An 18,843-nucleotide genomic window follows, 5' to 3' on the forward strand; every position below is an offset into this window, starting at 1 on the left:
GAAGATGAAAAATGAAGAAAACAAATGAAGAAGATGAAATGAAGGAAGAAGATGGAAAATGAAGAAACAAGAAATCTAAAATACAAAATTTAAAAAGTGGGTCCTTTTTATTACACGTGGAATATTTTAATTTAATGGTTCAATTTTTTTTTCTATTCATGTGCTTTAGGTGCATTTATATACATAGAGTTAAAATGGTATATTTACAATGATTTAAATAAGATTCGTAAGATATGGAAAATATAGTCAGTGTTTTTTTAAAATTTTCGACCAACATCATGGATAATTTATTTATTTACTTATTCAAAAATGAACTGGACTTTTCAGAACAAAAGCGGAATGCCATATCTTGCTCTTCAAGTCAGTTGCTAATGCTAATATTCCTCTACTCTCCCTATTTCCTTGTTTCTTTATTACTCTCAGCTAGGGCTTTTTTCTTTCATTTTTCAGTTTCTCTTCTCGTTCGATCCTTCAGCTTAGCCTAAAGATGTACAGATTGTCGCTCGATGTGGAGCAGCCGCACTCAATGGGAACAACTATTATCGGCGTCACGTACAACGGTGGCGTCGTCCTTGGCGCCGACTCCCGCACTAGCACTGGTATTTCTTCATTTATTTCTTTTCAATAATAATCTTGATGAGAATCTTTTCAATAATATAATCTTGATGAGAAGGGCTCAGTTGGAAGAAATAAAGTCTTTTTGTATATGGTTTTATTATGAGCACAGATTGCTTAATTTTTAGTATTAAGAACTCGAGAAAGTAAGGCCTATTTTATAGATTATCTGAGGAATATCAAATTGTATTTTCTTCTGGATTTGTTAAAAAATGTAGTAGTACTTCTCTGAAAAGGATTCTGTTAATTTTTTTTTGTCTAAGAACTTTGTATTGTTGGTGGCTTTTTTTTTCTTTTTGGAAATTTAGGGATGTATGTGGCAAATAGGGCTTCGGATAAGATCACTCAGCTCACTGATAATGTCTATGTTTGTCGCTCTGGATCGGTATGCTCTCGTTGCTCTCTTTCTCCATCTATCTTTGATAGCTTAGATTTTGTATTTCTTCAAAAAGAGCAACCCTGGAACTGCTGTCTGTGCTGTGGCATTATTAGTCCCTTTCCATTTATTCCCAGAAGGGGTTTTCTCTGTTTGGTTCAAATATTGTCATTTTGAGTATCATAGATCTCCCTTCTCTCTCTCTTTTTTTTTTTTTGGTCTTGATGTTTTCGGAAGGGATGATGCCAAAACTCTATTTAATTTAATATTAGCATTTAAATATCATGTTATCTGGCCTGAAATGATGGACAAATAAAATATCGAATAATAGAAATGCTAACTATAACAGGAGATATTAGAACTGAAATAGAAATGAGATGGCTAAAAATTCCTCAAGTTAAAATCTTAGTAATTTTCAACATGCTTTTTTTGTATTAGCAATGCGGAAACACTCTTCTTGCAATATGCAATACCAATCCTTAAAAATCTTCTAGGGGCTTGGTTAAATTCACAGGTCAATTGTTTATTGTGTGTCCATTAGCTGGAAAGGTTGGGTATTCATTACTACGTATATAATTAGCAGCATCTCCGCTTTCCCGAGGAATGATTGCAAGGAAAGAGGGTTCTGAATTTTAACGAATAGCAAATGGAAATATTCATGAACATCTTTAAAAAATAAAGGTCAAGTAGTTTAACTAATGAAGAGAGGAAAACAACACCAGTATTCAAGCGGTTACAAAAAAGTAGAGATCATGGAAATAACTGAACATCTCTTTGCGTGCTTATCGTTCCCAAGATTGTTGGAAATCATGCTCATATTATGAAGCTAAGCCAATAGAAAAATCTAGAGCATTGCTGATATAAATCTTATGCAATCAGGTCCTCAATTAATAGCTTACTTAATCAATCAACTGTGCTTTATCCAAAACTACTTGGAGTTTGCTATATGAATATTAATACTCTGTATCCATTCTGGTTTGTCTTACTACAGAAAAGATATACTGACCTTTATGGGACAATGAGGCGTACAAACAAGGTCCTGTTAGCAGCTAGTAGAAGTTAAAACCACATTTTTCCTTTCTTGCGTTTTACTACATGCATCTGCTCTGCATGAGAGGAAATTCGGTTCAATAAAAAATTAGATGTCATATGTTGCTTTTATGATGATTTTTTACGCCACTGGTACTATTTGGTACATGATTATAGGACAATCATAACATAGTGATGCCAACTTGTTGAAAATAAGATGGTCACAAGGTTCTCTATTGGATGATTCACAATTCGGACATATCATGTATGCTGCTGCTGTAGTTTTCTTGTATACATACTTGATACTGTGAATTCTGCATCTATTTAAAAGTCTGCAGCTATGGATGAAAATAACTGATTGAGACTTGTTCATTGATTGTTCGATTGGGCTGAAAATGGGATTCAAAAATGTATTGGGATTTGTGCATTTAGTTACTTTTGAGTTTGTCCTAAGTGCTTTAGGTTTGCTTAAAAAATGTTAATCTTTAAGTTGCCTGGGGTAAAACCATGTTTCTTTTGTGGTCATACAAGTATTGAAGTACATTTTTAATTTTGCTCCTCACCCTTCTCATATTGGGTGGGGGCGTGGAGAGGTTAAAAGCACTTGTCTTAGATGTAGTTCATTACCTATTTTAATGTGAATCACATATGATCCAACCTCTGTATAAAAGGTCTAGATCTTAGATGCCTACGCACACATTTAAATTTGCATCTAAACTTATTTTTCTTTTTCATTAGTTAAGAGGGAAGGGGTTCTACTTTTTAGCACAAATTTTTACTTTTGATATTATTAGGAATTTTAGTTCCTAATGGGATTTGATTACATAACCAAGCATGATGTGAGGTTCAAAGCCTACTCTAAGGTAAAAAAAAAAGTTCCACTACCTGTGTTGTATCTGCATAAAATGATTTTCTTGGAAGTTACAAGTAGCTTATATACAACAACAACAAACCCAGTGTATTCCCACCTAGTGGGGTCTGGGGGGGTAAGATGTACGCAGTCCATACCTCTACCTCTAAAGAAGTAGAAAGGCTGTTTCCGATAGACCCCCGGCTCAAGGCACGAGATACCACACAAACACATAGTAAAGCACAGCACAAGATTACATATCATAAATACGGCACCCATAAGTAATATAAAACAGAGAAAAGCACACAGATTCGTAATAAAACATGGAACACGGAATCATAACAGGCATAAAACCCTCGCCAAGTAATTCCCTACACTAGCGACCCAAACTGGCCCTAGTCCTCTGCCCTAATCCGCGTCCTCCAGACCTTTCTATCTAGGGTCATGTCCTCGGTGAGCTGTAACTGCTCCATGTCCCGCCTAATCACCTCACCCCAGTACTTCTTCGGCCTACCCCTACCCCGCCTAAAACCATCCAACGCTAGTCTCTCACACCTACGGACCGGGGCATCCATGCCTCTCCTCTTCACGTGTTCGAACCATCTCAATCGGGCTTCCCGCATCTTGCACTCCACTGGAGTCACACCAACCTTCTCCCGATAGTCTCATTCCGAACTCTATCCCCTTTAGTTAGCCCACACATCCAGCGCAACATCCGCATTTCTGCCACCTTCATTTTTTAGATGTGGGAATTCTTAACTGGCCAACATTCTGCTCCATACAACATGGCCGGACGGACTACCACCCTGTAGAATTTGCCTTTAAGCTTGGGTGGCACCTTCTTATCATACAGCACCCCCGACGCGAGCTTCCACTTCATCCATCCCGCCCCAATACGGTGCGAGACATCCTCGTCAATCTCACCATTACTCTGGATCACGGACCCGAGATACTTGAAACTATCCCTCCTACATACGTCCTGTGATTCCAGCTTCACTACTACCTCATTCTCCCGCCTCACGTCATTAAACTTGCATTCCACATACTCTGTCTTGCTTCTGCTCACCCTGAACCCTTTAGACTCAAGAGTTTGCCTCCACACCTCTAATTTGTCATTCACACCCCCTCGAGTCTCATCTATCAAAACTACATCGTCTGCAAAAAGCATACACCACGGCACCTCCCCTTGAATACGCCGCGTCAACACATCCATCACCAACGCAAACAAAAAGGGACTAAGAGTAGATCCCTGATGCAATCCTGTCAGGACAGTGAAATGCTCTGAGTCTCCTCCTGCCGTCCTCACCTGAGTTTTCGCTCCATCATACATATCTTTAATTGCTTTGATATATGCCAGCGGTACTCCACTCACCTCCAAGCATCTCCAAAGCACCTCCCTGGGGACTTTGTCGTAAGCCTTCTCCAGGTCGATAAACACCATGTGCAGGTCCTTTTTCCTTTCCCTATACTGTTCCACCAACCTCCGTACCAGGTGAATTGCCTCCGTCGTCGAGCGGCCAGGCATAAATCCGAACTGGTTTTCCGAAATAGACACTATCCGTCTCAGCCTCACCTCGACCACTCTTTTCCAGATCTTCATAGAGTGACTCAATAACTTAATCCCCCTATAGTTATTGCAACTCTGAATGTCACCCTTATTCTTATAGAGAGGGATCATGGTACTCCACCTCCAAGCCTCGGGCATCTTTGCCGTCTTGAAGATTTCATTAAACAATCCAGTCAACCACCTTACACCAGGCTCTCCAACGAACTTCCAAAACTCCACCGGTATCTCATCCGGCCCCGTCGCCCTACCCCTTCGCATCCTGCGAACAGTCTGTCTAACCTCTTCTACCTTAAAACGTCTACAATAGCTAAAATCCCGACACTTCTCTGAGTGCTCCAGTTCCCCTAACACAATAGCTCTATCCCCTTCGTCATTCAAGAGCCTATGAAAGTACGACTGCCATCTATTCTTAATGTGGCCGTCCTCCACCAACACTCTACCGTCCTCCCCCTTAATGCACCTCACCTGATCGAGGTCACGACCCTTCCTCTCCCTAGCCTTAGCGAGTCTAAACAACTTTTTCTCCCATCCTTTCCCCTGTAACCCTGCATACAAGCTCTCAAAAGCGGCCGTCTTAGCTGCCGTGACTGCTGACTTAGCCTACTTCCTCGCTAGCTTGTACTCTTTCCTGTTTACCCGCTTCTCCTCTTCGTCCTTACTGTCCACCAACTTAGCATACGCCCCTTTCTTGGTTCCCACTTTCTTCTCCACCTCCTCATTCCACCACCAATCCCCCCGATGGTGCCCGACCCGGCCCCTAGAAACACCTAACACCTCACTTGCATTCTCCCTGATGCACCTAGCCGCCCTATCCCACATACTATCCACGTCCCCTCCTACACTCCCGCACCCCCATTCCCGCCAACTTCTCCCCTATCTCCCACGCATTCATTGGCGTCAGGCCGCCCCACTTAATTCTAGGTCTACAGTCCTTACTCCTTCTCTTTCCATTCTTCTTTATACCCAAATCCATAACCAAGAGCCTATGCTAGGTCGAAAGATTCTCACTCGGGATGACCTTACAGTCCTTACACAACGCCCTATTCCCTTTCCTAAGCAACAAAAAGTCAATCTGGGTCTTGGCTATCGCGCTTCGAAAGGTGATCAGGTGCTCGTCCTTCTTCGGGAAGCCCAAGTTCACCACCACCAGCCCAAAGGACCTCGCAAACTCCAATAGGGTAGACCCCTCTTCATTTCTCTCCCCAAAACTAAAACCACCATGCACATCACCAAAGCCTCCCGGTAACGCCCCGATGTACCCGTTGAAATCTCCTGCTACAACAATCTTCTCCGAGCTAAGCACGCCTCTCACCACCTCCTCCAAAGCCTCCCAAAACCGCATCTTCTCCTCCCCCTCCGATCCCACTTGCGGCGCATAAGCACTACACACGTTCAGGGTAAACCCCCGAAAGACCAACTTAATAGTCATCAACCTATCGTTGATCCTCTTCACCTCTACTACCTGCCCTCTAAGCTCTTCATCTACTAAGATGCCAACTCCATTCCTACTAAGATGCCAACTCCATTCCTACGCCTCTCGCTCCCAGAGTACCACAGCTTGTAACCATCCACATCCCTAGCCTTATACCCTACCCACTTGGTCTCTTGAACACACGCAATGTTGATCCTCCTCTTCTTAAGAATCTTCATAAGCTCTATGGACTTACCCTGAAGGGTCCCTATATTCCAAGACCCAACCCTCAGCCTACCGTCACTATCCACACGCCCTCCACTGCCCCCCCCGCCGCGGCCAAACCTTGGCCTCCCTCCCACTCCCGCCCTTTCCTCATCCCCCGCCCCCACCACGGCCCCACGCCCCAACCCCCTCGGACCTGATCCTATCCACCCATTACCGCCCACAGCCACAACTACACGTAAGTATAAGAAATATAAAGATATAAACGATGGTAGTAGCAAAGCAGCAGCAAGAAATACAAGGCTCACACAAATTCAAAGAAATACTCCAGGAACAAAACTATACTCAATTAGGGGGCAAACACCACTGGACTCAACACCCACAGCCCCAAACACAGATTCCCAAGCCGATAACCCAATCCAAGCAGTGCAAGAAACGACCACAGCAACAGCAACAACAGACAACAGGCAATATCCACAAATCCCACGCAAGTCAAGGTACAGGGGCTACTATTAGCATAATACGAAGAATGAAAGAATGCAGAATAAAGAATGAAATAACAAAGGTTAGAAGTCACCGGATTACGCTTGTAGACCAAGCCGGAAACCAATCCCAGCGTTGACTGGCGTCCGGGGGGTTCCGGTGCTGAGATGGAGCTGCGGCTGTTGGAGACCGAGGGAACTGGTCGGAACTGCTGCGGATGCTGGCTACCGGGCGGCGGGTGCAGACGGAGCTGCGGCTGAAGACAGAGCTTCGGCTATTGGGCTGTTGTACCCCGCCGGCGCCGGGGGGGGGGGGGGGGGCTTGGAACCGTAGGTCGGCGGCGGGGAGCGGCGACGGGGGTCGGCGCCGGGGACCGGAGGTCGGGTCGGGTCCGCGCCGAAGGTCGGCGACGGGGACTGGGACGAGAGAGAGAGAGGGGGTAGGGAGAGAGAGAGAGAGAGACGTTAGAGAGAGAGGGGGCCGTTAGAGCGGCGACGGAGGTCGGCGCCGGGAACTGGGGGTCGGGGCCGGGGGTCGGGTCGGGTTGGCGCCGAAGGTCGGCGACGAGGGCCGGGGACCGGGGCGAGAGAGAGAGAGAGAGGGTAGGGAGAGAGAGAGAGAGCCGTTCTACAAGTAGCTTATATAAATTGAGAAAATGAAAATATAGCATAGTGGGATCATATAGTGGTAAATTAGATAGAATGAAAAGACATAAATGTCTTACTTTTATAACTGAGAAATCCCTAAGGACCAGCTGCTGCACGTTTTGAAACTTGGTGGATAATGGGCCCAATATCTATATTGATGTATTAATCTTTTTGGAGAAGTTTATTGGAAATGTCTTATAGAAGTTTTCTGTTAGTTTTAGAGGTTTTGTTCTGTTCCTTAGCAACAAGGGATTTGGGCAATGCTCGAATTCGGGCTATTGATGATTGTATTCTTACACCTCCCACATATGTACTCTCTGTTGAAAATCTATCTTTGTGCCAAAACATGAGCTTCCATTGCCCGTGGTTAATAAATGGTTGATGCAAGTCCAACGGCATATCCAATAGTTCTTACCTATTAGCTATTAGATAAACAATAGAATGTGTTTTACTTCCTGGTTTAGAAAAATGACCTTGGAGCGTTGTGTGCTCTAAGAAATTAAAATCTCATAATATGGTATTCGATTCTCTATAGCATTCTGAGAGTCCTATCTCACATATTATTTCAATGATTGTTTTGTAGGCTGCAGATTCACAAGTTGTTTCAGATTATGTTCGCTACTTTCTACACCAACACACGTAACCCATCAATCCATCTTGTATTTTTATTCAAATGCTTACTTCCTAGATGCATTTTTTATCTTAGTAACTTGCAAATGAATCTTCCCTTATAAGAGGCTGCTAACTTTCAGCTTCTTCATTGATTTCTTTGTTGGGATTATGGAATTGATTAGTTAACCTATACATATTTTTGAAGTCTGGATAACCACGCCAAATACCATCTCGTTAATTGTTAATTTTGGCTGGAAGTCTGCTTTCTAAAGTTGAAAGTTTTTGTGGATGCAGAATTCAGCTTGGCCAGCCAGCGACTGTCAAGGTTGCGGCAAGTCTGGTTAGGCAACTAGCCTATAACAATAAGGTTTGCTTCTATAAGCAGTATACTATCTCTTATTGTTTATTTAATTTCTATCATTTTAAATTCCAAGTTTGTTTTTATTTTTTTGTTGGTCCTATAAAGCTTTATATTATTGCTTGCCGTTTGGTTAATTATACTTTATTTTTGTGGATGTTGGTTCTTTGTTCTTTATCATGTTGCACGACTGTTGGTCTACAGTCTTTTGTCTTGAACTGGGGGTCTATCGAAAATAGCCTCTTTACTCCTTCGGGGGTAGTGGTATGGACTGCGTACATTTTACCCTCCCCAGACTCCACTATGTGGGAATATACTGGGTTTGTTGTTGTTGTTGTTGTTGTATAAAGCTTTATATTGATAGCTGTTGACAATTGTGCAAAAAACACTAGGTGATTCTTCCTATCTGTCCTAGCCTTGGTGGACAGAGTTACCTGATATCTGATGTTGCTGGTGGGAAGTGGCAGGTATCCCATGGATTTAGTTGAGGTGCGCGAAAGTTGTCCCGGACACCACGGTTATAAAAAAAAAAAAGCTTTTGACAATTGTGGAATATGTGTTTTTTTTTTTTCCTACAATGCAAGTAGTCCTAGCTTTTGAAACCGGGACAAATAGAGACATGCTTTTTTTTTTTTGAGAATGGTAATATTAGTCTATATCTCCTTGTCTTGAGCCGGGGGTCTATTAGAAACAACCTTTCTACTTTTCCTGAAGTAGTGGTATGGACTGCGTACATCTTACCCCCGAGACCCCACTATGTGGGAATACACTAGGTTTTTTGTTGTTGTTGTTGTTGTAATATTAGTCTATATCCACAGGTGGTATACTACATTTTACATTAGAAAAAATGTAGCCCCCCTTCAAAAGTAGTACAACATACAAACTTTTCATCTAGCTGTAGATCCTATAAGCAAAAATATCTTCTATTTGAGCTCGTACTTTCTGCCTAATTTGCGCGGCCTCTTCACTTTTGATGCTGCAGCTGTGTTGGGTTCTTCAAAAGTACACTACTTTCGGCGAATCCTACATATACCCATTGACATTTTAAACGAGCCCGAGCAACATAGCTTTCTGCTTACACCAAAAATAATATAAGGTAGGCTGTTCATCTTAAACTCCTGTAGGCTGCTTTGTTTGTTTTCAAAACATCTTCTGTTTCTTTCTGTCCATACTGACCACCAAATGCAGGCAGGGACAATCTTCCATCTCTTCCTTCTTTGCTGCGTTACCAACTTTGTTCCAGCAGTTTAGTAGTCCTGTAATGTTCCTTGGTTTCACCCACTCTACCCTTCTCAAACATATGAACATTTTCCACAACTGGTCAGTCCATACACAAAGTAAAAAAAGATGGTTGATTGTCTCATTTTGTTCCCCACACAGGAAACACCTAGAACACAGGTAAAGTCCCTTCTTTTTCAAATTCTCATGGGTCAGCACTGCTTCTTTAGCTAGAAGGCATGTAAAATAGTTTACTTCATAAGGAATTTGTGTTTTCTAGATTATCTTTCATGGCCGGTCCTTTTCCTTTACCTCAGAAATATTTAACTCATTATATGTTGAACTCGCCGAAAACATGCCTGTGCTATCCTTTTGCCATATCACTTTGTCCCTTTCCATTATTAAGTTGTTGAACTCAGCCATTGTACTGAGGAAGGAAGCTATTATCTCCAGCTCCCAATCATTTAAATATCGCTTGAGATGTAAATTTCAAGCTTGTCCAAGCCACATTCCATACACAATAGCTTCTTGTTGTTGGCGTAGAGAGTGCAGTACAAGATGTGCTAGCTTCAGGGTAGTGTTACCACTTACCTATCCAATTGTCATTCCTAATTGAAGCCTTTAGTCCATTCCCGACCTTAATTCTGGTTCTGGACTGCATACGTGGCCAGAAGTTCCTGATTGCTCTCCACACTGTGCAGCAATATGGAATTATTACCATGTGTGTCATCCATGAATCTTCCATTCCATATTTGGCACTAATGACATCTTTCCATACCATGTTATCCTCATTTGAAAATTTTCGCAACCACTTCATCATCAATCTCTGGTTCTATTTCTTCAAGCTTCTAATGCCCATGCCTCCTCCTTTCTTGGACACTATCTGTTCCCCATTTAACAAGGTGGAACTTTTTCTTCTCTTCACAACCCTTCCATAGGAAATTTCTTCTCAATTCATCTAGTCTACTAATCACACTAGCAAGAAACACTGACATCATATAAGAGGGGAGAGCATTGAGGACACTGTTAACTAAGGCCAGTCTTCCTCTAGAGAGATACTGGCTTTTCCAGTTCACCAACTTCTTTTCACATTTCTCCACGACACCATTCCATATCCCCTTAGACTTGCTTTTTGCACCCAAAGGCATCCCAAGATATATGGTAGGAAGTTCCCCTATTTTGCCACCGAAGGTCTCTGCCAAGTGCTCTAACTGAATCATATCATTAATGACATAAATGAATCTTTTGCCCCAATTAATGTGTAGAACAGAAACAACTTCAAATATAATGAATATAGCTCTCAGCACCAATACTTGTTCAACCTCAGCTTCCTAAAACACTAAAGTGTCATCTGCATATATGTCCATATTGTCTTCGCCACCAACCTGGAAACTGTGTATAACATGTTGCTCATTCCTTCCATTGCTAGTATAAACAAAAAAGGGGAAAGCGGGTCCCCTAGCCTTAAACCCTCTGGGATGGAAAAAAGCCATTTGGGTTCATGTTAATTAAAATAGAGAATTTAATTGTGCTGATACACTGTTTTATCCATTTGATCCACCTTGTTCCAAAACTCATTCTCTGCAACATATGTATGAGGAAGCCTCAATTCAGGTGGTCATGTCTTAAAGAAAGCTGGAATTAGTGAATGTGCTAGTTTTAGCAGTTTTCTTACCGCAAAGAAAGATAAAGTGGTTTGCTGGACTCTTGTACTTGTATGAGTTTGTATTCTGGACCCTTCTACTTAATCACTTGTCAACTGAACCTTTAAACTCAGTAAAACACTATTTCAAGCCCCTTTGACCATTGACCGAGTCTACGTGGTATTAATGTTGCTGAGCTGGAAAAACGTGTAACTACACGCGTTACGCGCGCGCACACCCAACCAAATTTCTTCTTCATCATTCCAGCTCACCTCTTTTTCTCCCTCTTCAACTTCAGCCTCCCTTCCCCTAAACGTTTCTTTTTTGTTGCAAATTAATACCACCATCACCCTAATTCCTTTTTTCCGCCCAAATTTAATTCCATGAATTTCAGATTTTCTTCTAAATTTTTTGTTTTTTAGATTCTAAAAAATTTGAGGATATTTGTATTAGTTGGGTTCAAGAGAAAGTGTGTGTATGAATTAATGTGATTATGATGGTGGGTATTGAAAAATTAAAGAATCTCCATGGATAAGCTTGGAGAACAACAAATGGGTCTAGTGAATTTGTGAAATTAGTTTAAAATTGTGATTGAAATTCGTTGGGATTTGTGTTTGTGAATATGTAGTTGAAATTTCAAGTCAAATGGAGAAGAGTTTCACCTATTTGACATGAATTTAGTACTTTATTTGTGAAAAAATTGAAGAATAATGGTTGTTGAAAACATTTATGGAACTTCTAAATTGAGGATTGGAATTAGGAATTGGGAAACAAATCAAGAGTTTTCGAATTTTCACCATGGATAAGGTTGAAAATCTATGAAAACATACTGATTTGGTATGAATTCGAATGAAAATTGAAGAAGATGGTTTAATTGAGAGAATATACCTTCAAGAAATTTCTAATAGCTTAAAATTTTTTTGTTTCGTACATAACTTGTGGTGTGGTTGTTCCATGGGTAGTGGAATCCGATGGGTATTTATCAGAGAAGATGAGAGATGAAGTGGAGATTGTATGGTTATGGGAGGTGGAGGGAAGGTGAGAGAAGGAGTAATAATTTTATTTTAAAAAATAAATAGAAAATCTTATTTAATATATTTGATAATAATATAAAAATAGGTAATAAAACTAATAATGACGTGGCACTAATCTAGGTGACGTGGATGTGACATGTCATTAATGTAAGGACATGTGGGCAACACACATGATAGGAAGGATTCAAAAATCTTAGTTTAATCGAGTTTAAGGGTTCAATTGGCAAAGAGTTAAGTAGAACCCAGAATACAAACTCATACAAGTACAAGGTCCAGTACATCATTTTGCCCCAAAGAAATTGTGGTAAACTTGCTTAGTGGAAAATAAAAGAGCATTTTTTCAGTTCGGAGCTGATGTCATTTGTTTTGTTTCTTTTGCACGACTTGAATATTATTCGGTTAGAAAATATTTGAGTTGTTAAAACTGGTTAAAACTGATATTATCTCTACTTTCGGCATTGCAACTTAAAACTATTCCAGTAAATCATTTTGCCCCAAAGAAATTGTGGTAAACTTGCTTAGTGGAAAATAAAAGAGCATTTTTTCAGTTCGGAGCGGATGTCATTTGTTTTGTTTCTTTTGCACGACGTGAATATTAGGTTAGAAAATATTCGAGTTGTTAAAACTGATATTATCTCTACTTTTTTTTCTGAGATATTTTACTCGGTATTGCTAATTCGTGCATCTTCTTGATGCCATTAATGATTTTTTTTATCCCCCCTCCCCCAAAAAATAAATATAAAAAGACAGCTTAGAAAGGCACCCTATTCCTCTGTCTCTGTACTAACAGGAAAAACCTAATCGTTGCACCCTTGCACCCAACAACTAATCAAATACATCAGGCTATTCTTTAAATTTAATCATGCTCAATTCCTTGAAAAGCTCTCCTATTTCTCCCACGTTCCTTTTCTTTTGATGGTATATTTTCCTCTTCATACTACACCATCTAGAGAAGCAATGCTCCACGCTTTGCATTTTGTCTTAGCCATCTAAAGCCCAGCTGTATCAAGCACCCGTCACCAATCCCTAGCATGGTCCACAGTAATCCATGACATCTCAGGATCACTTTGTATGGAGAGACATTAGCGCTTTACCTTTTTCCAGTTCTGTACATTAGTTAAAGCAACGGTGCCATATTTCTCATACAAGTATTTGCAGTTCACTGTAATCTAGTATCTAGTGTACACAATCAAATGGCGGTACAACATCATCAACAACATACCTAGTGTATTCCCACACAATGGGGTACCACTACCTCAGAGTCAGAGGTGAGGTAGAGAGACTGTTTTCGATGGACCCCTAGCTCAAGACAAAATATAGTCCTGATTAAGGTATAAAAGGGGTACAACAACAAAGAGTACCACAACAACAAATTGTAATATAACAATACTACCACAAATAATACTATAAACGATCTACCCGAAACAACATATGTCAACAAGTGTCCAAGAACAAAAAAAAAAACTACATGCATAGTACTAAATAACAAGGACAACACTCCTGCCTACTAGCATAAATGCTCTCGACCTCCTAACCTTCTACCCTAATCCGCGCTTGCCACACCTTCCTATCTAAGGTCATACTTGGTAAGCTCTAACCACGCCATATCTTGTCTAATCACCTCTTCCCAATGTTTCTTTTGTCTACTTCTACTCTCCTAAATCCATCCATAGCCAACTTCTCATAGTGGGGCATCTGTGAATCTTATCCTCATCACATGCCTAAACCATCTCAACCTCACTTCCCGCATCTTGTCTTCCACCGAAGTCACTCCCACCTTATCTCGGATATCCTCATTTCTAATCCTATCTCTCCTGGTCAACCCACACATCCATCGTAGCATCCTCATCTCTGCCACCTTCATCCGCTGGATATGAGAATTCTTGATTGGCAAACACTCCACTTCATACTAAAGGTGGCAATGGAACCGGAATTTTCTGTTCCGGTCCGATTACGCCGGTTCCGGTAACGTTCTGGTACCGGTAACACAACGGTACCGGTTGCAACGGGTATACCGGTACCGGTGCGGACCATGACTTTTTTCCGGTAGTTCCGGTTTACCGGATCCGGTTCGGCGCAGGAATTAACGTCTGATTTTTTTTTAAAAAAACTTAATATAAATATAATTCAACTTATTAAAAATATTCTATTTACTTAAACTTAAAAGATATATTTTTTAAGTTTAAAATATATTAAAAAATGTTATATAATTTAATTTAAATTAAAAAAATGTGAAGTTCGTCTTTCCGGTATAGATCCAGCTGCCGGTCTGGTCTGACCCGGTTCCACACCGATAACCACCGGACCGGTGCGGAACAGCCAAAAAATCCAGTATTCCGGTTCCGGTAGTACCGGTTCCGGCAGAAAACTCAAGTAAGACTGTGCCGGTACCGGGACCAGTTCCGGTTAAATCGGTCCGGCGGTACTGGTTCCGGTCCGTTGCCACTCTTACTCCATACAACATAGTTGGTCTAACCACCACTGTAGAGCTTGCCCTTAAGTTTAGGAGGCACCTTCTTAATACACAAGATTCTAGAAGCGAGCCTCCATTTATCCACCCTGCACCGATACGGTGAGTGACATTCATTCTTCTGATCCTACCAACTTTTTCTTGGTTCCATTTTGAGAGATTCTGAGTATCATTTGAGAAACCTGAATCAAAAAACATCTGTCCTTTCAAAATGTTTTAGTGAACATCTTTGTAAGATTGTTTTATTCTTTCCCGAGCTGATTGTGTAGTCTTTAGCTTATTGTACGGCGTCTCTGTTCCTCCATTTTGGTGGAATTAAGTTGGAAGAATTTGTACATACATTTATTCTCTGTATTTAAAATTTCGGCCTAGACAATATGCAAAAAATAACCTTTTAAAAGTTTCCTTTTCTACTTTCTTCTTGCTGAACTTTCCTGGATACAAGAGTGTTATTTGATAGGAAATAAATCTGGAAGAGAATGTGGATAACTATCTTTTGTTCCATGGTGTCTTCTCAGCTTCCTCTGTATTATTTTACCTGTATGTGAGCTAGGTTAAATGCTACCATTGAACTCTTTCTAACTGATTTTTGATCTCAAATATTCAGGCTATGCTTCAGACAGGAATGATTGTTGGTGGATGGGACAAATACGAAGGTGGCAAAATATATGGGGTTCCTCTTGGGGGTACTCTCTTGGAGCAGCCTTTTGCTATTGGAGGTTTGTTGTCAATCCATCTTGTTGCTTTTCTCATGCATCTACTTCTCCGGAGCACTTTCCTAGTTAGCGGTTTAGATCTTTTAGTTCTTAAAACAACTGGTATAGGTTACTTGGTTGTGGTGCATGTTCCTTGAATGGCATCTGCCCAGTAAGTTCTGTTGTGCTATTGGATTTAATGGAATAATATCATGGTTATTTTGATTTTATACATTCAGTGCATTTGATTTGATGAAATACAAGAGTCATCATCATTTTAACTCTGGTGGATACAGTGATTTTTAATATCAATAATAAAGTTAATGAGGGGTGATGACGAAAGTTTTTACTGATCAAACCCTAAAGTATGGTGATAGTGCATTGCATAGGATTAAAGATATGATGCTTTGACAGGCACCTAAGGATGAAAAAAACCTTGGAGACTAGGGTTTAAATCCCCACGGAGACAAGAGTGATTTCTTCCAGCTCTACCTAAGCCTAGGTAGTAACTCTACGGGTATATGTGCTGGTCGGAGGTAGCTGGTACCTGGTGGACTAGTTGTACTCCACCTGCTGCCGTTTAGGAAACAGGAGAATATGATGCCGTGAAAGGAAATACCTTGTCTTCCAGGAGGATTTAAAGCTGATTTCATACATGTGGTTCCCTTAGTGATCTGTGTTGTACTTTCGCTGTTGATAACTTGATATTGCTCTGCTTGCATCCACAACAAACCCCCAACTGCTACCCTTTATCAAAGTTATCAAAGTAATGTTCTAATGTTCTCATTTCATATTGCAGGATCTGGATCTAGTTACTTGTATGGTTTCTTTGATCAAGCTTGGAGGGAAGGCATGTCTCAAGAAGAAGCAGAGGTTTGCTGCATTTGGTCTTTAAAATTTCTAATCGGTAGACTGTTGGGGTGAATTATGAGCCATATTTTCTCAAAAAGACTCTTAATTGTTTCTGTTAAGAGTCTATAGGCGTCCTTTTCCCAGTTTCAGTATGCAACAAAAAAAATGAAATTTTTATTTCCAAAACAAAGCCTTCTATTTCTGACGGGGAGGGAAATGAATTATAGAGGTGATGTATGATTAGCAGGATGTGTTTTTTGGCCCGTGTTGCTTTCTAAGCTTATGGTTTTGTGAAGTCGAAAGTTATTCAGCAAGACAATTTAATTCTTTTGGCTTGTGGTAGATAGCTGCTGAGGATCATGATTTATATTTGTCATGCTTATCTGCTCTCGAGATATTTCCAATGATTCAAGTTTCCTTTCTTATACTTCTGCAGAAACTAGTTGTGACTGCGGTGTCTCTCGCCATTGCACGAGATGGTGCGAGTGGAGGCGTAGTACGCACTGTAACGGTGAGTGATTTTCTGATTTATGCTTATTCACAAGCCTTTGTACAATTAGGGAAGGTTTATTTTTCTAAAGCAAACTGTTTTGTATCAACTAAATTCTCTCCACCTACACATATGTTTTACACAACTTAAGATAGAGCCTTGACTTTTTACTCCTAAAAATTAATGTCATGTATCAATTGATCATGCATCAAGTACGATGGAACTATTCTGGCATCATTTTTGCCAGTGGTAATGAAAATTATAGTTTTGACACCTTTTTCTTTTTACAAGTATACAGTGTTTTTGCCACTTAGCCTTAAATTTTTTACTCTAGATTAAGGTAATAGCTCAGTGTTGTGGCAGAAAGCCTTGTATACAAGAAGTATACTCAAAAGTAGAGAACCTATAATAAAATATGGTTCTATATGGAATCAAGTCTTGTATAGTAAAGGAGCCTTATGGGTGCACCAAAAGATGATAAAGAATTAATGACATGCTTTAATATGCTGACTCACATTATACATATGCTACCTGTCCTATTTTAGAAACATAGTACTTGATTTGCTTGGTTCCTTTTAATTAATGCCTGTATCTAGGCTTATGACTTATTTTGAGATTAGGAAGCTAGTGTTTGCTTTCTTAAAGCATAATATTGTGTCCACTATATGCTTCTGAAAACTTATCTACCTGTCCTGTTATGTGTGCTGTGCTGCTCTCTTGCAAGCTTAGCATAATACTTATGCTTCAAGAAATGATCTGTATCGAAAAATATCATCTCAAAAATATTGTTTTCCCGAACACTTAGGGGCCTAGGGCAATAACTTCTTTATATCTTGCATCACAGAATCTTGTGTGTTCAATAGCCCATTAATCATAAATCCCTTTTTTGGAGTTATTTTGTGCTGATCTGATGTGTAAAACTAGTCACTGGAGAAAATGAAACTTGTCATTGCACATTTAACCTTTTGTGTCTGTTCGTATGTATCCACATGATTAAGGTCTTCTGTTTTGCCTTTTTTTGACAATCAGATCAACAAAGATGGAGTTAATAGAAAGTTCTATCCGGGTGATACTCTTCCACTGTGGCATGAAGAGATGGATGCTGTGAACTCACTGCTGGATATTGTGCCCGCAGCAAGTCCAGAACCAATGATAAGTTGAGAATAGAAAATTGACTGTCCACATGTATTCTTCCCCTGATATGCCAGTACTGTCTCCCTGATGTGGATTCTCTGGTCATGCCTGCCCTCCCTTTACGCTCTTTGACCTTATATACATACTATTAAGGCTGATAATTTTATTTATGTAATGTCATATTTGCTTCAAAACATTTATTTCTTCACTCTTTCAAAACAGGAAAAAGATGGGACTTTTCCTTCTGTGGTTCTGTTTTTGCTTGGTTTAAAAGAAAAAGCGGTATGATTTGAGTAACTCAATTGTGTAGGCAAAATACTTTTTTTAACCAGAAATCTCCGAGGGCCAGAGGTGCATGGTTCAACGCTTGGTAGATACATGGTTACCTTTACCATTCCCTACTTAGGTACTAGGCTTTTGTTTACTGCATGGTTCGAACTTGTGACATGCTCTTTATACCCACTGAAGGTGCGCATTGTGCTACCTCCAGATGAAAACGGGTCTCAACTGTATAAGTAACTCAGCTACGATATCATTGCTTGGAGTGGCTACAATCATCCTCCCAGCCCCACTCTCTTCCACTGATCTACCCCCTTAGTAGAGCTGCTGAAGCTACCTGATATCCAGTCTTTATACCCGCAGAAGGTGCATTGTGCTACCTCCAGATGAAAACGGGGCTCAACTGTAAAAGTAACTAAGTTACGATATCATTGCTTGGAGTGGCGACAATTATCCTCCCATCCCCACTCTCCTCCACTTCTCTAACCCCCTAGTAAAGCTGCTGAAGCTACCTCATATCCATTGTATTGCACAAAGTAGAGAAGTGCACGGTATTGTGACTAGTAACACGGGTTGATTTTTCAGCAAGATATGTTTAGGTCCAAACACATGGAAGTTTTGGTGAAAGATGGTGGTATATGTCGAGCATCTGATGCCACAGCTTTAGAGTTGAGGGTTTTTCCAGAAGGAGGTATTTTTTTTTTGGGGGATGGGGGGGAAGATTGTGTCGCGTAAGTTGGCCCATCCAATTCTCAGGTGGGGTCTTGTCTTTTGCTTAAACTGGTAGTCAAACAAGAAAAGATTCATGGGCTGGTACACCTTAACTAACTTTAAAATCCCAGTTTTGGATTACTT

The 18,843-nt window shown here is 40.5% G+C and overlaps 1 protein-coding gene across 1 annotated transcript; it reads left to right on the forward strand.

The window, feature by feature from the left end:
• Window positions 1-244: 244 nt before the first annotated feature.
• On the forward strand, window positions 245-17,954 carry LOC107851956 (proteasome subunit beta type-6). The gene is made up of 9 exons (XM_047393575.1): window positions 245-360; window positions 451-599; window positions 924-1,000; window positions 7,787-7,842; window positions 8,110-8,182; window positions 15,146-15,257; window positions 16,033-16,106; window positions 16,522-16,596; window positions 17,605-17,954. Exons 2-9 carry the CDS (start codon window positions 488-490, stop codon window positions 17,734-17,736), a joined length of 711 nt encoding a protein of 236 aa, XP_047249531.1. The 5' UTR covers window positions 245-360; window positions 451-487; the 3' UTR covers window positions 17,737-17,954.
• Window positions 17,955-18,843: the final 889 nt, after the last annotated feature.

This window comes from Capsicum annuum, chromosome 7 (assembly GCF_002878395.1).
Source record: "Capsicum annuum cultivar UCD-10X-F1 chromosome 7, UCD10Xv1.1, whole genome shotgun sequence".
In the NCBI taxonomy this organism is placed as follows: domain Eukaryota; kingdom Viridiplantae; phylum Streptophyta; class Magnoliopsida; order Solanales; family Solanaceae; genus Capsicum; species Capsicum annuum.

Excerpts from the sequence above, each read along its gene's own strand:
- LOC107851956 (XM_047393575.1), top strand. The coding sequence starts at position 488 with ATGTACAGATTGTCGCTCGATGTGGAGCAGCCGCACTCAATGGGAACA. Across the intron at positions 15,258-16,032 it reads GCAGCCTTTTGCTATTGGAG|GATCTGGATCTAGTTACTTG; the intron begins GTTTGTTGTCAA and ends TTCATATTGCAG. Across the intron at positions 16,597-17,604 it reads GCGTAGTACGCACTGTAACG|ATCAACAAAGATGGAGTTAA; the intron begins GTGAGTGATTTT and ends TTTGACAATCAG.